The 14,781-nt window shown below is 45.0% G+C and overlaps 1 protein-coding gene across 1 annotated transcript in view; it reads left to right on the forward strand.

Annotated features, from left to right (window-relative positions):
- The first annotated feature begins 770 nt into the window (after positions 1-770).
- USP10 (ubiquitin specific peptidase 10) overlaps positions 771-14,781 on the forward strand; it is a 50,181-nt gene continuing 36,170 nt past the window's right edge. The window contains exon 1 of the mRNA XM_082769917.1: positions 771-886. Coding sequence (XP_082626043.1) covers positions 866-886 — 21 coding nt within the window. The 5' untranslated portion in view covers positions 771-865. The remainder of the gene's footprint in view (positions 887-14,781) is intronic.

Genomic DNA, 14,781 nt, shown 5'->3' on the forward strand with positions numbered 1-14,781 from the left:
GCTTAGTCACTTATTTTTACTTTCTTTCCCCAAACACGTGCTGCCCTCATTTCCCTTCTCACTACTCGGGAGCAAGGCTTTTCGCTGCCAGATCCCTCGGCCCTTGCATCTTCGAGTGGTGGCTGCCTCCAGCCTACCTGCTGGGGTGACATCATGCACGTGGCCTTTGGCAAGAACCCCAGTGGGTTACAGATCATAGAACCATAGAATTGTAGAATCACAGATTCATTAGGGTTGGAAAAGACCTCTGAGATCATCTGCCCCAACCATCCGCCTACTACCAACAGCACCCACTGAGCCATGTCCTGTGTGGGGCAGCCCGGCAGCTCACATCCTCCTGGTTTTTCAGCAGCAGGGTGGCGGAGGACCCTGCTGCCTCTCTTGGGTCACCCAGCAGGGATGGATGTTGGCTCCTTCCCACACGGGGACGAGCTGAGGGCTGCCCATGAGGGGCTCACCCCTCATGAGGTGCTCATCCCCTCATGCTGATCTCCCCACAGCCGCTCTAAACCACTCCAGAGCAGGATGAGAACCTTTCTAGCATCCCCCCACCGCCTCAACCTGCCTCCCCCCATCCCCCTACCCCCAAAACGTCCATCAGGCGGCTTCCTTCCCCCCCCTAAAACCCCCAAACTCCTTCAGCACCCCCCTCCTCCATCCCCCTCAGGGCCGCCCCCTCCCTCCGCAGGCGCAGAGGCGCCACCACCCCCCCTCCCCTCCCCTTCCCTCCCGCCCCGCCACAGGAGCCGCTGCGCACGCGCAGTGCGCGCCGCCCGCCCGCCCGCTGCGTGCGGAGCGAGAAGATGGCGGCGGCGGGGGCAGCGGCGTGAGGCGCACGGCGGACGCCGAGCTCCCCGGGGGCGCCATGGCGCTCAACAGCGCCCAGGTGAGCTCAGCGCGGCCCTCCGGGGCAGGCCGAGGAGGTTTCCGTCTTTTCCTCTGGTTCTCCGTAAAGGAGAGCGGGCCCGGCCCCGCGAGCGGGGAGCGTGGCGGCTGGGAGTAGGCCCGCGGTGATTGTGCAGCTTGGCGGGGGCGCTGCTGGGGGGGGGGGTCCCGCCGCCACCGCCCGGCCCCGCTGAGGGGAGCTCGGGGGAAGGGCGGCGGGGGGCCCTGAGGGGGAAGGAGAGGAAGGGGCGGCCTGAGGGAGCCCCCGGGGAGGGGTCGGAGAGACTGCTGGGCCCCTCCAGGAGCCAGCGGAGGGCTGGAAGGGATTTGGGGCGGGATTTGGGGTGGGGAGGGGGGCGCCGGGAGCCGCTCCGGGATGGGAAGGGAACAAGGGGGCGGTGAAGGGGGCCGGGAAGGAATCCCCCTCCCACCTCCCCCCTCCTCCAGGCACGGCTCTCGGCCGGGCTGCGCCCATCGGGGTGCAAAGGGCCGGGTGTCGCAAGATCGAGGCGTGGGGACGCGGGCACAGAGGCCCCAACCCCGGCCCCGGCCCCAGCCCCAGCCCCAGCTGGGCGGGGAGCGCCCGGCCCCGGCCCCGGCCCCATTCCCAGCCTCAGCCCCGTGTGCTCGAGGCACGGCGGTGGCTCAATGGGTTAAGTTCAGAGTGGCCTTTGTAAGGGTTTTCTTCTTCTTTTTTTTTTTTTTTTTTTTTTTTTTGCTCCCCAAACGCTTCGTAGTGGAAAGGCTAGGCAGGACCTGCGGTGTGCATTTGCAAAACTTGATGCAACTTTGGTTTTAGTAAAAAATAAAGTTTAGGAAACTTGGGGTTAAAAAATAGTTTTGCTAACAAATAGTGTACTCTCTGGTGGGAAAAAAAAAACAAAAAGAAAATTGTTTTAAACAAGGTGATGTGCTATCCTGTACTCTGTTTCTTCCAAAGGGTGATTAAGGCGCACACGTAATAAAGGTGCGTATTAGCGGTGCTATGATTTTTCCTTAAAGAAAAGTTTGTGATTGGTGAAAACTGACCTGATATTTCTTGTCCCATGGGATTTTTTTTGTGCTTGAGAGAGAGCAGGACCTGGTTTTGTTGATGCGGATGTTCACAGTGCAGTTGTATTTCAGGAGTTTGTTTCAAATTTAGTCATGTAGTCTGGGATTACAATATTTGGCATCCTTCAATTTTTATTTCAAAGTGGAGGAAACTCGGTTTTGCACATCGACTGCTCTAATTGATGATATAGAGAACGTGGTATATAACAAAAAGATGTCGTGTCAAGCTCTTTGACTCTCTCCTTTCCCTTCTAGTACTAGACAGCAGCACATGCAGTCTGTTTGATAAGGCTGAGTTCTTCATTGCAGCTTTTGTCTTGATTTAGAAGAATAAAGGCAATTTCTGTGTCCGTACTTAATTAAGTTGCTGTACCTTGGAATGAAAAAGTAAAGAGTTCAGCTGATGATCTAGTTTATGGTGAAGCACTGCAAAGCTGTAATTAAAAGTAGGCTGTACATTCATCTTTAGTTGTAACTTGCAGTATGTACTCTTTTAAATCAAACCATAGGTAAAGATAGATAGTTACATCTTGTGAGGATTCAATTTATATATAATTCAGGAAATGGATCTGGAAGATATCTTACAGTTAGTGTTTTGTTTGTGTTATTGAGCACAGCATCTTTTTTGTTTGTTTCATTATCTTTTTTTCCTAATTCAAACGATTTATTTAAGTGTTTTCTGGGATTCATACGAATTCCTATTCTAGAGTAATACAGTGCTGTACTGCTGCATTGAGGTAGCAATATTTTGGACTCTGCCAGATGGAGAACCTGGAGATAAAGGGAAATTACATCTCTAAACTTTTATTTTAGGGTGGTAGTATTGAAGAACAGTAGAAAAATTAAAGTGTTCTGATATAGTTGTAAATTCTGAGCTCAAGAGTAACTAATGTTGTTGTTATGTTTGTCACAATGCTGGCTTCTAGGCGGAACACAGAGGTTTGCTGTACGGCTGTGATTTGATAACAGGCATTTTTTGTCCCATGGGAGAAAGTCTTCTAGGAAACTGTGCTCTTCTAAACAGTTAAAATGCATCGTCGGATTTCTGCCGGCTCGTGGATTCACGTAGCAGCGTGCAGAAATACTTCATCACTCAGTTTGCGTGTTGCAATGAATGAGTCGAGGAACATGACCATACTGCGTATTTTCAAAGGGAGGATTAATTTTGGATGGCCGGCTGGTCAGCAAGCACACGAGTAGGTGGTGACACAGTTCAGATAACGCTGGTCATTCATTCGTACCTCTGTAGTCCCTGTCGTTTATTTCATAATCATTTAATGAGATATTAAAGTGTTGCTGTCAGTTTTCTGGGCGTGTTCTGAGTGTATTCAAAATTCTGAAGGCAAGCTAGAAGTAAACCTGTTGTATCACTCCTGGTTCTGTGTGACACCACAGAGGGAGAGCTGAGTTAATGCTGGATGTAGTGGGAACCATTTTCCAACAGGGACACCTAAATTCTTCTTTTTAAAGAAAAATAATTAACAACTGTTTTCCCGTTTGAGGAAGAATAATGCTCTGTAGGAACTGCACGCAGAGTTGTTTTAGCCCCTTTCCTATCGTTTTGGTAGGGTGAATTAATACAAACATTTCAAGCACAAATCTTGTGAAAACAAGGTGAGCAGAAGAAAGGATACTGTAGCGGAATGAATCATTTATGCTTGTTTTGTTCTTTCACCATTAGTGCGGTGTCAAATTAACTTGGTGCCATTTTAAACGTACCGTATTGCCCCAACGCCAGCTGAAATAAAAACCAGTAGAGTTTGTGCTCAGCAGGAGCTGAACAAGCTGCTGAGCTGCTCATCCTCACCCAAGCCTGAGTCTGGCCCGACAACCAGAAGAACTGGAAGTCGGAGCCGGAGCGTGGCACGCAGCCCGGCTCCCTGAAGTACCGTGCTGCAGACCTCGGCTTTTACGGCTCCTCGCAGCGGTGCTCCCTCGCGGCCGGAGGCTTTGCTGCTCCCTAAAGCCAGCGCCGACTCTGGAGGGGTAAAAGAAAATCCGTAGGCACGTGCCTTGTGCTGTCTTGGCAGCGTGCTGCCTGAAGTTTGTGAGTAGTGACTTTGATTAGGAAATTGATCCGTCTCAAAAATAATCCTTAAAAAAAAAAAAAAGTTTGTTATGCAGCTGGAGGGGTTTCTTGTGCTAGCTTGCTTGTATCTGCGCAGATGTGTCTAACGCTGTGGTGTCCTTACAGGCAGAAGGGTTTGAAGAGAGGGCAGCATAGGTTCCTTCTTTTGGGATCCTGAAATAAATGGAAAGCTCTGGGTTTGGGGAGCACTCCGACCACAAAAAGTGGCCTTGGGCCAGTGCTGTAAGTGGATGGACTGGGAGAGAGGTGCATTCATCATCCTGTTGCTGCTGTTGTACTCAGCTGTTTTTCCATGTTTTAAGGGAGTAAAGAGGTTGGATTCATGTCAGCCTGTTCTTAGAGCCCCTCTTTCCTTGCTGAGAACTGGTTGCTTTGCTCCTTGCCCTGAAGCTGTTGCTGCTGCAGCCAGCAGCTTTCCTCAGCGTCCAGGTCTGGGGAATTCAGGCTGCAACCGAAGCTGCGAGTTTAGGTAGCCAGAAGGTATCATTTGTCTCTCCAAAATGTGAATGGTGAATCCCTGCAGTGCAGTGCGTGAGTGTGGGCTGGTTAGCTTAAAAAAAGGAAGTCTGGGAAAACTGACATACAACTTAAATTTGGAGCTGTGTGGCAGCATGCAAATAATAGAATGAAAACCACACTTCTTGTGAATCACTCCTGTTTATTCTGTGAATTTCAGAGTACAGCACTGATTCAGCGATGTTTTAGAATGGATCCTGCCATTTACCTATTAATAAATCCAAATTTTGTAGGCAGTTGCATAGACACGCTGCTTTTTCCATTTGTGTAGCTGTTAAAATAGCTGTAAAGTTAAGTGGGGTTTTGCTTATAGGTAAACCAAGCTGTCTGGTTTCTGGTGGGTGATATACGTGCAACATGCTGTGTCGTACAAAACAGGCAGAGCCGTTGGAATAGAACTTGCTGGCCTTGGGCCACTGGATTATAGTCATTTGTCACTCTAATGCCATTTCAGCAATGTAGATGTTCATTTCCAAAGAATTAAACATGCTAGAACTGCGGTTTTTCTTTTTTGATGGAAGTGTTTTATGTGTGGTCATTAAACATACAACTCGGGATTATGGGACAAAGGGTTGCGCTTCATGGTGAAAAATAGCGTGTGTGTGTGTGTACACATGTACATATGCACCAACACAGTAATGGAGAAGCTAATACTTTAAAATTGGGTTTCTAAGCCCTATTTTTATTTCATGAAGTTGTAATGTATAGGTTTATTACTATGTATTTTAAGTGTTATTCCCAATAATGGTGCCATGTGGATTAGTTTGAAAACACTTCAAGGATTTTGCTAGATTAGAGCTCGTGGTAATATATTCATTAACACCCTAATAGAGTAGAACTTTGAAGTACATTAGTCTTTTTCATTTTGTATTTGACTCGCTAATACCTCATTTAATTGCAGATGTTCTTGATATTTTAAATACATTTAAGAACTTTTCCTCTTTGTTTGACGGTGTAAGATCTATTAATCTGCAGCGCACATTGCAAGGGCTGGTTTTTCACCTACAGGCAGGAGGTAGTTTAAATCACCGTAGCCCTGATAAAGTGATTGTGTAAGGCTAATTTAAAGCATATACCCAATGGAAAAGTATATAAAAAAAAAAAAAAAGTTTAACACAAAATTAAGAAAGGTGTTCTTGCAATCCTATGATGGTCACAAAAGTTAGCACAGTACAAATGAAACGTACAAAGGTGCCTTGGGGAATTCTGCTGTTTATAGCATTGTATGTGGATTCGCATGGTCTATGAAAGTTTTAAAAGAAGTACTAGGTGTTGTTTGTCTTGGAGTTAAGTTTGGAAAGAAAGGGATGTGGATCAGCTTCCCCTGAATGAACTGGAAAACCCCTTCTGTAACTGTTTCACTTTGATAAAAGAATTGGGGTTCAGCTTTGAGCTGGAAGAGAAGAATGCCCGATCTGTAAGAAGAAACATCTTGTTTCAGGTTGTGTGAAAAGACGCATTTATAAAAAAAAAAATGTAAAGTAGATTTTTTTGCAAGAATCCTGTGTATGGAAGACATTTCTCTCTTTGTTTGAATGAAGCTGAGCATGCGAGCAGAAATAGCCGTGCTGTATTCCCTCAGTGCAGCAGGCATGTTTTTTTCGTACGTTCTGAGCCTGCTGGAGTGACTCACAGGCTTCCTGCCTCATTTTTCCCCATGAATTTTGCAGGCTGGCGACGGATTTACAAGTGTAATTTAAAATACAGGAATCGTATATCCTTCATGCAAAGAAGTCAGGGCTTTTGTCATGAAAATATTTTGTCTCGTTGGGGTGGGATTCCTTTGGAGGTAGTGTAGCAACGTGTTCCCCATAGCGATCCTAACAGCAGCAAGGTAATGCTGCTGTTTTCACGGGTGCTTACCAGCATGACCATACGCACAAACCTATCTCAGTGGGAACTGGTACACAGCTCGCTCCTCAGACTGTGTCACAAAAACACATGTGGTTGAGGTTGGTTTAAGATCACCTGATGTAGCACCGAAGAGTCTTGAACTGCAGACCAGATCGCCATGTATCGGACAACAAGAGAGAGTCCTTTGGATGTGCAGGCTTCCAGTGTGTGAGGGCAAGGCCTCAGTATCACACCACGGATTTCTCTCTCCTGGTTTTCTGGTGAAGCAGAGCTTTTGTTGCATACGCCACTTGGTTGGTCAGATTCACATACCTTTTAGTGAGGGACATGAATTCAAACTGTGCTTCTATACAAGGTGGGAGTTCAGGAAACTACATCGACAGAAGTGAAGGGGAGACGGGGCAAGATTCTGATATTCTCTTCGTTTCTTGCTGCGAGATTTAGGTTGGATGAGGAGGCAAATGGAAGAAGTTCAGCTGCATTTTTTAATGGTAGCAATAAGCAATTAGATTAATCACACCCAGTATATTTTGGACTGTGCTGCTTGGGAGAGGATTTGATTAAAATTGATGCTCTACCTGTGCATGATGTGGGGTGGTGTTCTCAGTTTAAATGTGAATAGGTGTGATAAAAGGAGAGGGGAAATAAAGCAGAGAGAGTCGCAGTCAGCACAAGTTCCAGCTGAACTGCAAGAATCCTGATCTATTGAGTTCCAGTCAACCTCGGTCTATCCGTTAAATCATACGGCCTCTAATAATAGCTGGTTGTTACCAAAGAAAGAAAGAAGTGGTGCTATAAATGTCCATATAATGTGGAAAACCTCGGTGTTCCTTTGCTGCCTTCAGGATAGAAAACCAAAGCTGCCTCTGTTTGGAGAGTTCTGGGGAGCACTGTAGTTAATTGTTGTAAAACTGGAAGAAAGTCAAAGACAACTTACTTAGGCAAGTCTTGATATTCATTTACTTCTCAGCTAAAAGCTATGATTGTGGGCTATTGCCCCTTCACAAGTTAAACTTCTGCAAGTTAGATAGTGAAAACTCCTTAACAAAGCTTGCGACAACAACAAAGTGTTTATGGAAGTGTCTGTGCAGTTAATGTGCTCTCATGGCATGCAAGGATGAAATACATAAAATTACCATTGCAAGCGACAATCAATTGCAAGCAACAAAAACTGTAAGCGCAGCAGAATCATAAAAGTGTGAAAGAGGAGCAGTCAGCTTTCGGAGCAGGCCAAGTAAAGCTGCTGAGAGTGCTCACGCCAACAAGTTTGTGTTCTTGGGCTCTGGAACTTTACCTTTGTCCCAGCCCAGCGCTGGGTTGTGATGGTCACTCTTGGTGGCGTGTGGCAAAAGGGGCATTTCGGGTGTTGTCACAGTAACTTGCCTTAATGGAGAGGATAAAGGCAACATGCCTGTATATGCTCAGTGCTAAACGAAGTCATGGGAAGGCCATTACAGTTTCTACTTTGCTGTAAGTGCATCCTTAAGATAGTTTTTTCAGCGTTTTCACCAGCATTTACTCCTGGAAGGATTAGGCCAGCTGTGCACCGTTTTTCCTTTCTTTATGGTGTTGCCAGTGATTGTTGGTTCCAGGATGAGAAATTGCCCTGGCGGGGGATTCCTCGCTCCCACGATGGCTCCTGGCTGCATGCAGAGCTACGTGCAGTGTGCGGGTGAGACATTTCCGTGGTAGCACGACTTCACAGTTAGTCTGAGCTCTTACGCTTTCTACAGCTCAAAATCTTTGGGTTTAGCTAAGAGCTACGGTGTTTTATCACAGTTTGCTTTGTGTACCTTTTTTTTTATTGGTGTTTGTGCTTCAAATTTATTTTACAACAGCATTTAAAGAAATGCCTGCAGTTAGTGAACAACAGCTGATTCAATTATCTTTGAAGGTTGCCTCCAAGTGGAAGGCTGCCACATCTGGTCTGCTTACTGAGAAGCCAAAAGTTGCAATATTTGATGATGGCAGATGCCAGTATTTGGAAACTTAGTTTGGGTTTTCTGTTATTTGCAAAACAGCCATTTCAGACAACGACATGAGTAACTGATTGTATTTACCAGCTGTTTTAATGATTTTCAAGAATCTGTTTTCCTGGATTTGGGACCAAAGGAGTCATTGCACGCTTAGGTTAGAAGCACATTCTTTCAAAAGCTTCATAAATTGGTGCTGTTTGAGAGCAGAGAGTTCTATGAAATCAGTGTGCGGGCTGAGGCATGAGGGTTTGCTCCCAGCCTGGCCCAGCCATGCCAGCCTTGGAGGTCAGATGACACTTTGGTGGCACATGTGTGGGGTCCCGCCACTGCTCCCACTCCTGCACAGCAATGCAGGGACTCTGCTGGTACAGGAGATGTGCTCTGATCTCCCAGGGCCTTGGTTTCAGCAGCAGTTACACACCACACTGCTCCAGTCTAAGTTCTTTTCCTCGGGAAGCAAGATACTGAACTTGTTTTCAATACTGTAAAAAGCATTGGAAGTACCTTGGGCGCTCTGTTTTGCGTTTTCTTCCCTCATTTGTGCAGAAGAAAGCTGGCGGGGGATCTTGCATGAGGGAAGATGTTAAGTAGCATCACAGTCAGTGTTGCTCTTTTGAAATGAGCTACCTAAAAATGGCTTGAAAATCAACAGCATTATCATACAGTGAATCTACTGCCGTATTCATGCCCAGTTTTTAAGGCTGCCGTTTAAAAATATGGGTGTTTAATGCACTGACTGTCTGGGATTTAGTTGCGGCAGTGTACAAATCTGTGAATGCACTCTAACAGCTATCCTGTAGCTATATAAAGTTGTGTTGCAGCTACTTAAGCTCTAAAACCGTCCTCGGAGGAGGTGGCAGGGGTGGCATATGTGTGGTGTCCCAATTTTCATTTTAACTTCAATACCAGTGCAAAATAGAAAGCTGCTGCCACGGGCAGTGCCACGTTCGCTCGGGTTTCTGCTGCCACTTACCTACCACGTGTCAGGATGGTAGAAGAGGTGGATGGCTGCGTCTGGACCAGGAATCAATGTGATAAATGGTGTCCTCAGCCTCTGCCAGGGGAGTGGATGACATACGCATTTGTCACCTGCTGAAGTAGCAGAAGGGGCTGGAGGTCCTGCAGAGAGAAAACAGGGAAAGAACCTCTGTAGGATTGGTGCCAGACTTCAGCAGGACTGGAGGGTTGGCATTATTAATGTGGTCATAGTTGTATTTCATTTTTGTGACCCCCTTGAGTCAAATCATGATATTTTTTTTCCCAGACTTTTTCATTTTTGGCTGTTTCTCCATGAGATTCTAATCCATTGTGGGCAAGTTGCAGCTCAGCAGAAAGGGAAGTCTCCCTGCTCCTTGCTCCCTACCACTTGCACCTTTTGCTTTATACTGGTTCCTCACCTGGGATCTCCACCCCCCACTGCAAAGAAAAAACATGGATAGTTTTCTCTGTTAGAGTGTCATCATCTCATCGATCTGTTCAGTGTGTGCCAGCGCTGGCACAGGAGAAAAGGTGGGATTGTGCATACAGCAGGAGGAGAGGAGAAGCTGCGGCCATGGTTTACGAAGCAGATGGCTCCTGGCTTTAATGGTCAGGCAGCATTTCCTCTTGCTGTCACTGTTAAACGCACGGTACTGTGCCACGTTGGTTGGTATCGTTAGCTTTGGCCACCAAGAATAATAATAATAAAAAAAAGACAATGTGATTGTGGTTTTGATAGGACTTTGCTTGGCATTTAGATTAATATTAAACTGCTTAGGTTAAGGCTCACCCAGCTGTAGCTGTGAGCGTTGAGCACTCCGAAATGTGAGGCTGGGATGCAGAGCTGGGCCTTCAGAAGGGGCGTGCAGCTGATAGCTGAGCTCCTCTGCCTTCCGAGGGAGCTAATCTGCCCTCCTGTCAGGTTGGAGTCCAGACAGCTAATTTTTACCTCGCCTAATCTTAGCCATCTTAAATCCTGCCTTGAGTAATTGCTTGTGAAAAGCGTTGTGTGGGTGACTCGTTCAGCTGTGGTGCTGTTGCAGATGGATTTTAGTTTTCCACAACTACAGTTAAGCACAAGCTATCCATTCTTTTCCCACTTCTCTTTATTTCCAAATGCATTTTTTAGCTCTCTTGACAAACTGGAAGAGCAGCAGTCCCCTTACTGCCCAGCATGGTGTCTCCTGGGACAGGTCTGCATTGATTCTGTGAGGCATTAGTCCTCTGGGAAGGTGTCAGCAGTGGAAAATGAGCAAAAAATACGGGATGTACCCAACTGGGTGAGCAGAGCGAAGTGCAGATATAAGCCATCTTAATTTTTGGGCAGCTTTGTATTTGAGTACTCAACTTTAGAAGTGTAACTTCTTGGTGTAATTTCCTTGTCTTAAATACCAGGGTGCTGTTTGGAGCCTCACCCACAGCATCTGCAAGGTGAGCACTGTTACCCACAGCAGCTATTTAAGCTCATGGAGCAGTTCATAAGAGAAGGAACATTGTTAAAAGGATTCAAGATACAGATTGCTGTAGCTGGATTAGAGAGACTTCTGACAGCAGCAGAAGAGTGACATGATTCCAGAATTTTGGGTGAGAATTCAGCGTTTGCAGAGGAGAAGGGTCTGGCAGGCACAGATAAGTTCTTTTTTTTTTTTTTTTTTTTTTTTTTTTTTTTTTTATTATGCCATCTCCACCAATAACTTCTGATCCCATCTCTTCTGTTCATTTAACATTTATTTCTTCATCTTTGGCCTATCAAGCCAGTTGTAATCTCCTTAAACTCACTTTAAAATGTGCTTTTATTCAAACATGTCTAATTTCTAAAGCCCAGGGCCTTGCTGGTGATTTTCTTTCTATAACTCTACCTCCCTTTTTTGTTCTTTAATAATAACCTTGCTCAAGTTTAGATGCATTGGCTTTGTTTTGATTTTTTTTGCATCATCAATTTGAAGGATAAAAGTTGCCCATGAGGTAAATGCAGGTAAAGTTAGCACAGAAGAAGGATGACTTTCCTCTGCCAAGTACCTCCGAAGCTTGCTGGCTGGCAGCCACTCTGGGGAAAGGCTGGCTGGGTTCTGCTAGCCCCAAGCATCCTCTGCAGGCTCCTTGATACTAGGAACGTACGGATGGTAGGCAGGGTGGCACGTGTGCTGTTCTTCCACCTGGAGGAATGGAAAAGCTTGTTGAAACCAATCCTTCCAAATCTCAGCTGCTAAATAAAGCTCTGTAAACTTCAGAAAAGTGCCAATTTGTATCATATGCCTGGAATTTGGGTGGACTTCCGTGAGCTGTTCAAAGACAATTTGCTATTTACCGTGGCCAAGATGGTGTTCTCCAGATGCAAAACCAATTTTACTGCTGTGTTCTTAGAAGTTCGTTCTGCTGTAGGTATGTGGCACAAAAGGTTGCAGCCCTAATGATTTAGTCTGGCAGAGAAAAATGGTTATCACTGAGGTTCTTCTGCTGGGAAGTATTAGATAAATTTAGTAAGAGATTTTGTCTGCCCCACCTATAATAAAATAGTTTTCAAGTGGCTGTGTTGTTGAAAAACTTCATGTTCCAGCTTCTGTCTCCTCAGTCCTTATCACGCTATAATAAATCAGAATAGTTAGGCCTTAATTATTTTCATTTCTCGTTGTAGGAGAAGCTCGGAATTTGCACATTGGAAACTTGTTCACTGCAAGCAGAGCTCTGAAGTAAATGTCTGCTGATTGTGAGCAACCAGCTCGAAGCTGGTGTTTTCAAACTCTTTGAAAGGTGTGAAAGTGGAGGCTTAGCATTCATGTTTTACCAACAACTTCTCTTGAATTCCAAACTGCATAAGGACCTATCTGCCCATTTGGGAAGCATTTATTTTTCTGCTGCTAATTGCAATGACTGCCTGCCTGGGGAATTCAATAGGAAAGAATTTTTTGTTTGGCTCTTGTTAGGACTGAAGAGATCACAAGAAAATAGATTGGAAAAAGTTACTTCTGTGGGTCACAGGCAGATGTTCTGTGGGCTTGCAGTGAAGGAGCTGCTGGTGTAGGGGTGTCAGAAATTCTATCTTTTGCTCTCCAGAGTTTTGATATGTGATCAGCTCTGACAGTTCAGCAGTTATCTACCCTTCTGCAGGCTGGAGTGCGCTTACTGGGTCTTGCTGCTGGAGTCCCAAAGGGGCTGCTCTTCCCTACTGCTTCTCCTTTGTTGCACGCTTACGTTGGGCTCCAGGGGAAGGCCAAAGGAAGATCTTTTCTGTATTTTGAGAGGGACTGAAGTGAGAGGAGCTGATGGTCTCAAAAGAATGCAAATTAAAAAGTATAGAAATAATGGTTATATCCTCCTGTCACTGAGCCATTGCTTTATGATCACATATAAGTAATAAAGGTGCATCACCCTCTTCAAAGACAAAAACTTCCCCTCTTTACACTAGAATTGCTTTTTTTTTTTTTTAAAAAAAAAAAAAAGGGTGGCCAGCCAATGGTTTTGGGCCTCTTTTTTGTGGAACAGAAGAAAAATCTCCGCTTTGTGGGCAGCTTCCTTGGACCAGTTGCTCATTGTGGCAGCTTCTGTTGGGTTGAAATACCAAACTCCAGTAAGTACCTTATTTTTAGTAACAAAAAGAAGAGAGCACATGAAGAGAAGTAATTTTGGTATTAGAAATGAGCTAGAGTCTAGGCAGATTTCTGATGATTGATCAGTGCATTGGTCTTATTTAAAGTGTTAGGTAATTGATGCGAACTAATTGTCGTGGAAGAGCACAACCAGCTCTGCTTTTGTGGATTATAATCTTCAGGAAAAACTGCTCAGATCATGTTGTGCCCCCGTGATGGCATGAGGTTGTAGGTGCCATTTGTTCATTAAATTTTTTTTATGAACTCCGTGGAGGCAAGTGAAACTTCACCAACTTGTGTTTTCGTACTAGTCAGTGATACGTTTTTTCCTGTGATCAGAAAATGAGTTTTTGAAAACTGTCATCCTTTTTTTTTTTTTTTTTTTTTTTAAATAATGGAATAAATACCCCTCAGATTAATTCAAGCAAAATGTGTGCAAAATGCCTAACATTATGCAGCTGGAAGAATTCTGTAATAACATCCCAGAAACCCAAACTGGAAAAAAAGGGAAAGTACAGTCACGCACTCCTGGATTTTTTTTTTTCTTTGAGCCTGCGATTGCTCAAATGGTAGGCAGGCAGAGTTGCACTGACTCATGGGCTTAGCTGACCTACATATACCTAGCTCTGATCTTCCTCCGGGCACTGTGTGGATTTGTTAGTGTTCTGGTTACGGGCTGCAGGCGAGTGAGAGGCCTGTGAGCAGTGCAAAGAGGTTGTTGGGTTTTCAACTGTTACAGGCTTTAATGTGCAGCCCCTCCACCCTCAAGTACAACCTTATTCCTGTAGTATTTGTCTTTAAAAATGGACTTTCCTATTTCATTAACGCAGAGGACTAATTGTATTTTATTTTTGTGCAGTCTTTGTAGAGAATATATCATTTTTCAGAAGCTGGTTTGTCTAAAATACTTGTTTCTGCTGTGATACCACCATAAGGATGGACAGTGGTCTTAGCTCCTGGATGTGGGAGTTTGTCTGTTTTTTATGAGCATCTAAGCATTATGTTTCATGGGATTTGAAAGTTCAGACAGTCTTGTATCAAACAAAGTAACAATCCATGTACTGGGACTTAAAGGGATTTCTGTCTCAAAAGGAGGAAAGACCTGAAGATGTAGGGAAAAACAACCTTCCTTCAACAAAAAAAGAATTGACAAATCCCGACAAAGCGCAAGTGAAGTAAAGGATGAGAGAGACCCTTCATGTGCCGCTGGGATACCTAATAGAAGAATATTTTCTCTACTACTGAAACCCATGTGCACCCAGACACGTGGCTTTCCACTGCGGCCTCTGTCCGCGTGGTTCACTTCCTTCCTCCGCTCCGGGTCATTCTGTTAGCTCCAAGAATAACCACGCTTTCTAGAAGTATCTCGATGAGCAAGATTGTACAGCTTCTGGTGTACATAAACTAGTTTGTCAGTTTGTACATGAACTAGTTTTTACTTGTCAGGCCTTCTGCTTAGATACGCTCGAAACGTTCCTTGTTGCCATTAAGTAAAAAGCTGTATTTTTAACTCCTTTGTGAAAAAGCCGTTGAAGTGGGAGTATTTGCAACTTAAACTAATTTGACTGGAAGATCTGAAGCTGTTGGTTATCAGATGAAAGCCACATTAATGCATCTTGAAAGCAAAAGCTGACACTTCATTTTCCTAGCTTTCTCGTTGCACAGGTGATGCCGAGATGATGATGCATGAGCAGGGCTATTTCTACCCAATTTTCTAGGACAAGCAGCTGCGTAACGTGCTCTTCTTCCTTGTGCTCCTCTGGAGAGCGTTCATGTGGTGAGACTGGAATACAGCGGAGGTTTAATTCCAGGCAGAGGGGTAACATTTGCATTCGTTTTATAA

This window comes from Aythya marila (assembly GCF_965140915.1).
Source record: "Aythya marila genome assembly, chromosome: 12".
NCBI lineage: Eukaryota > Metazoa > Chordata > Aves > Anseriformes > Anatidae > Aythya > Aythya marila.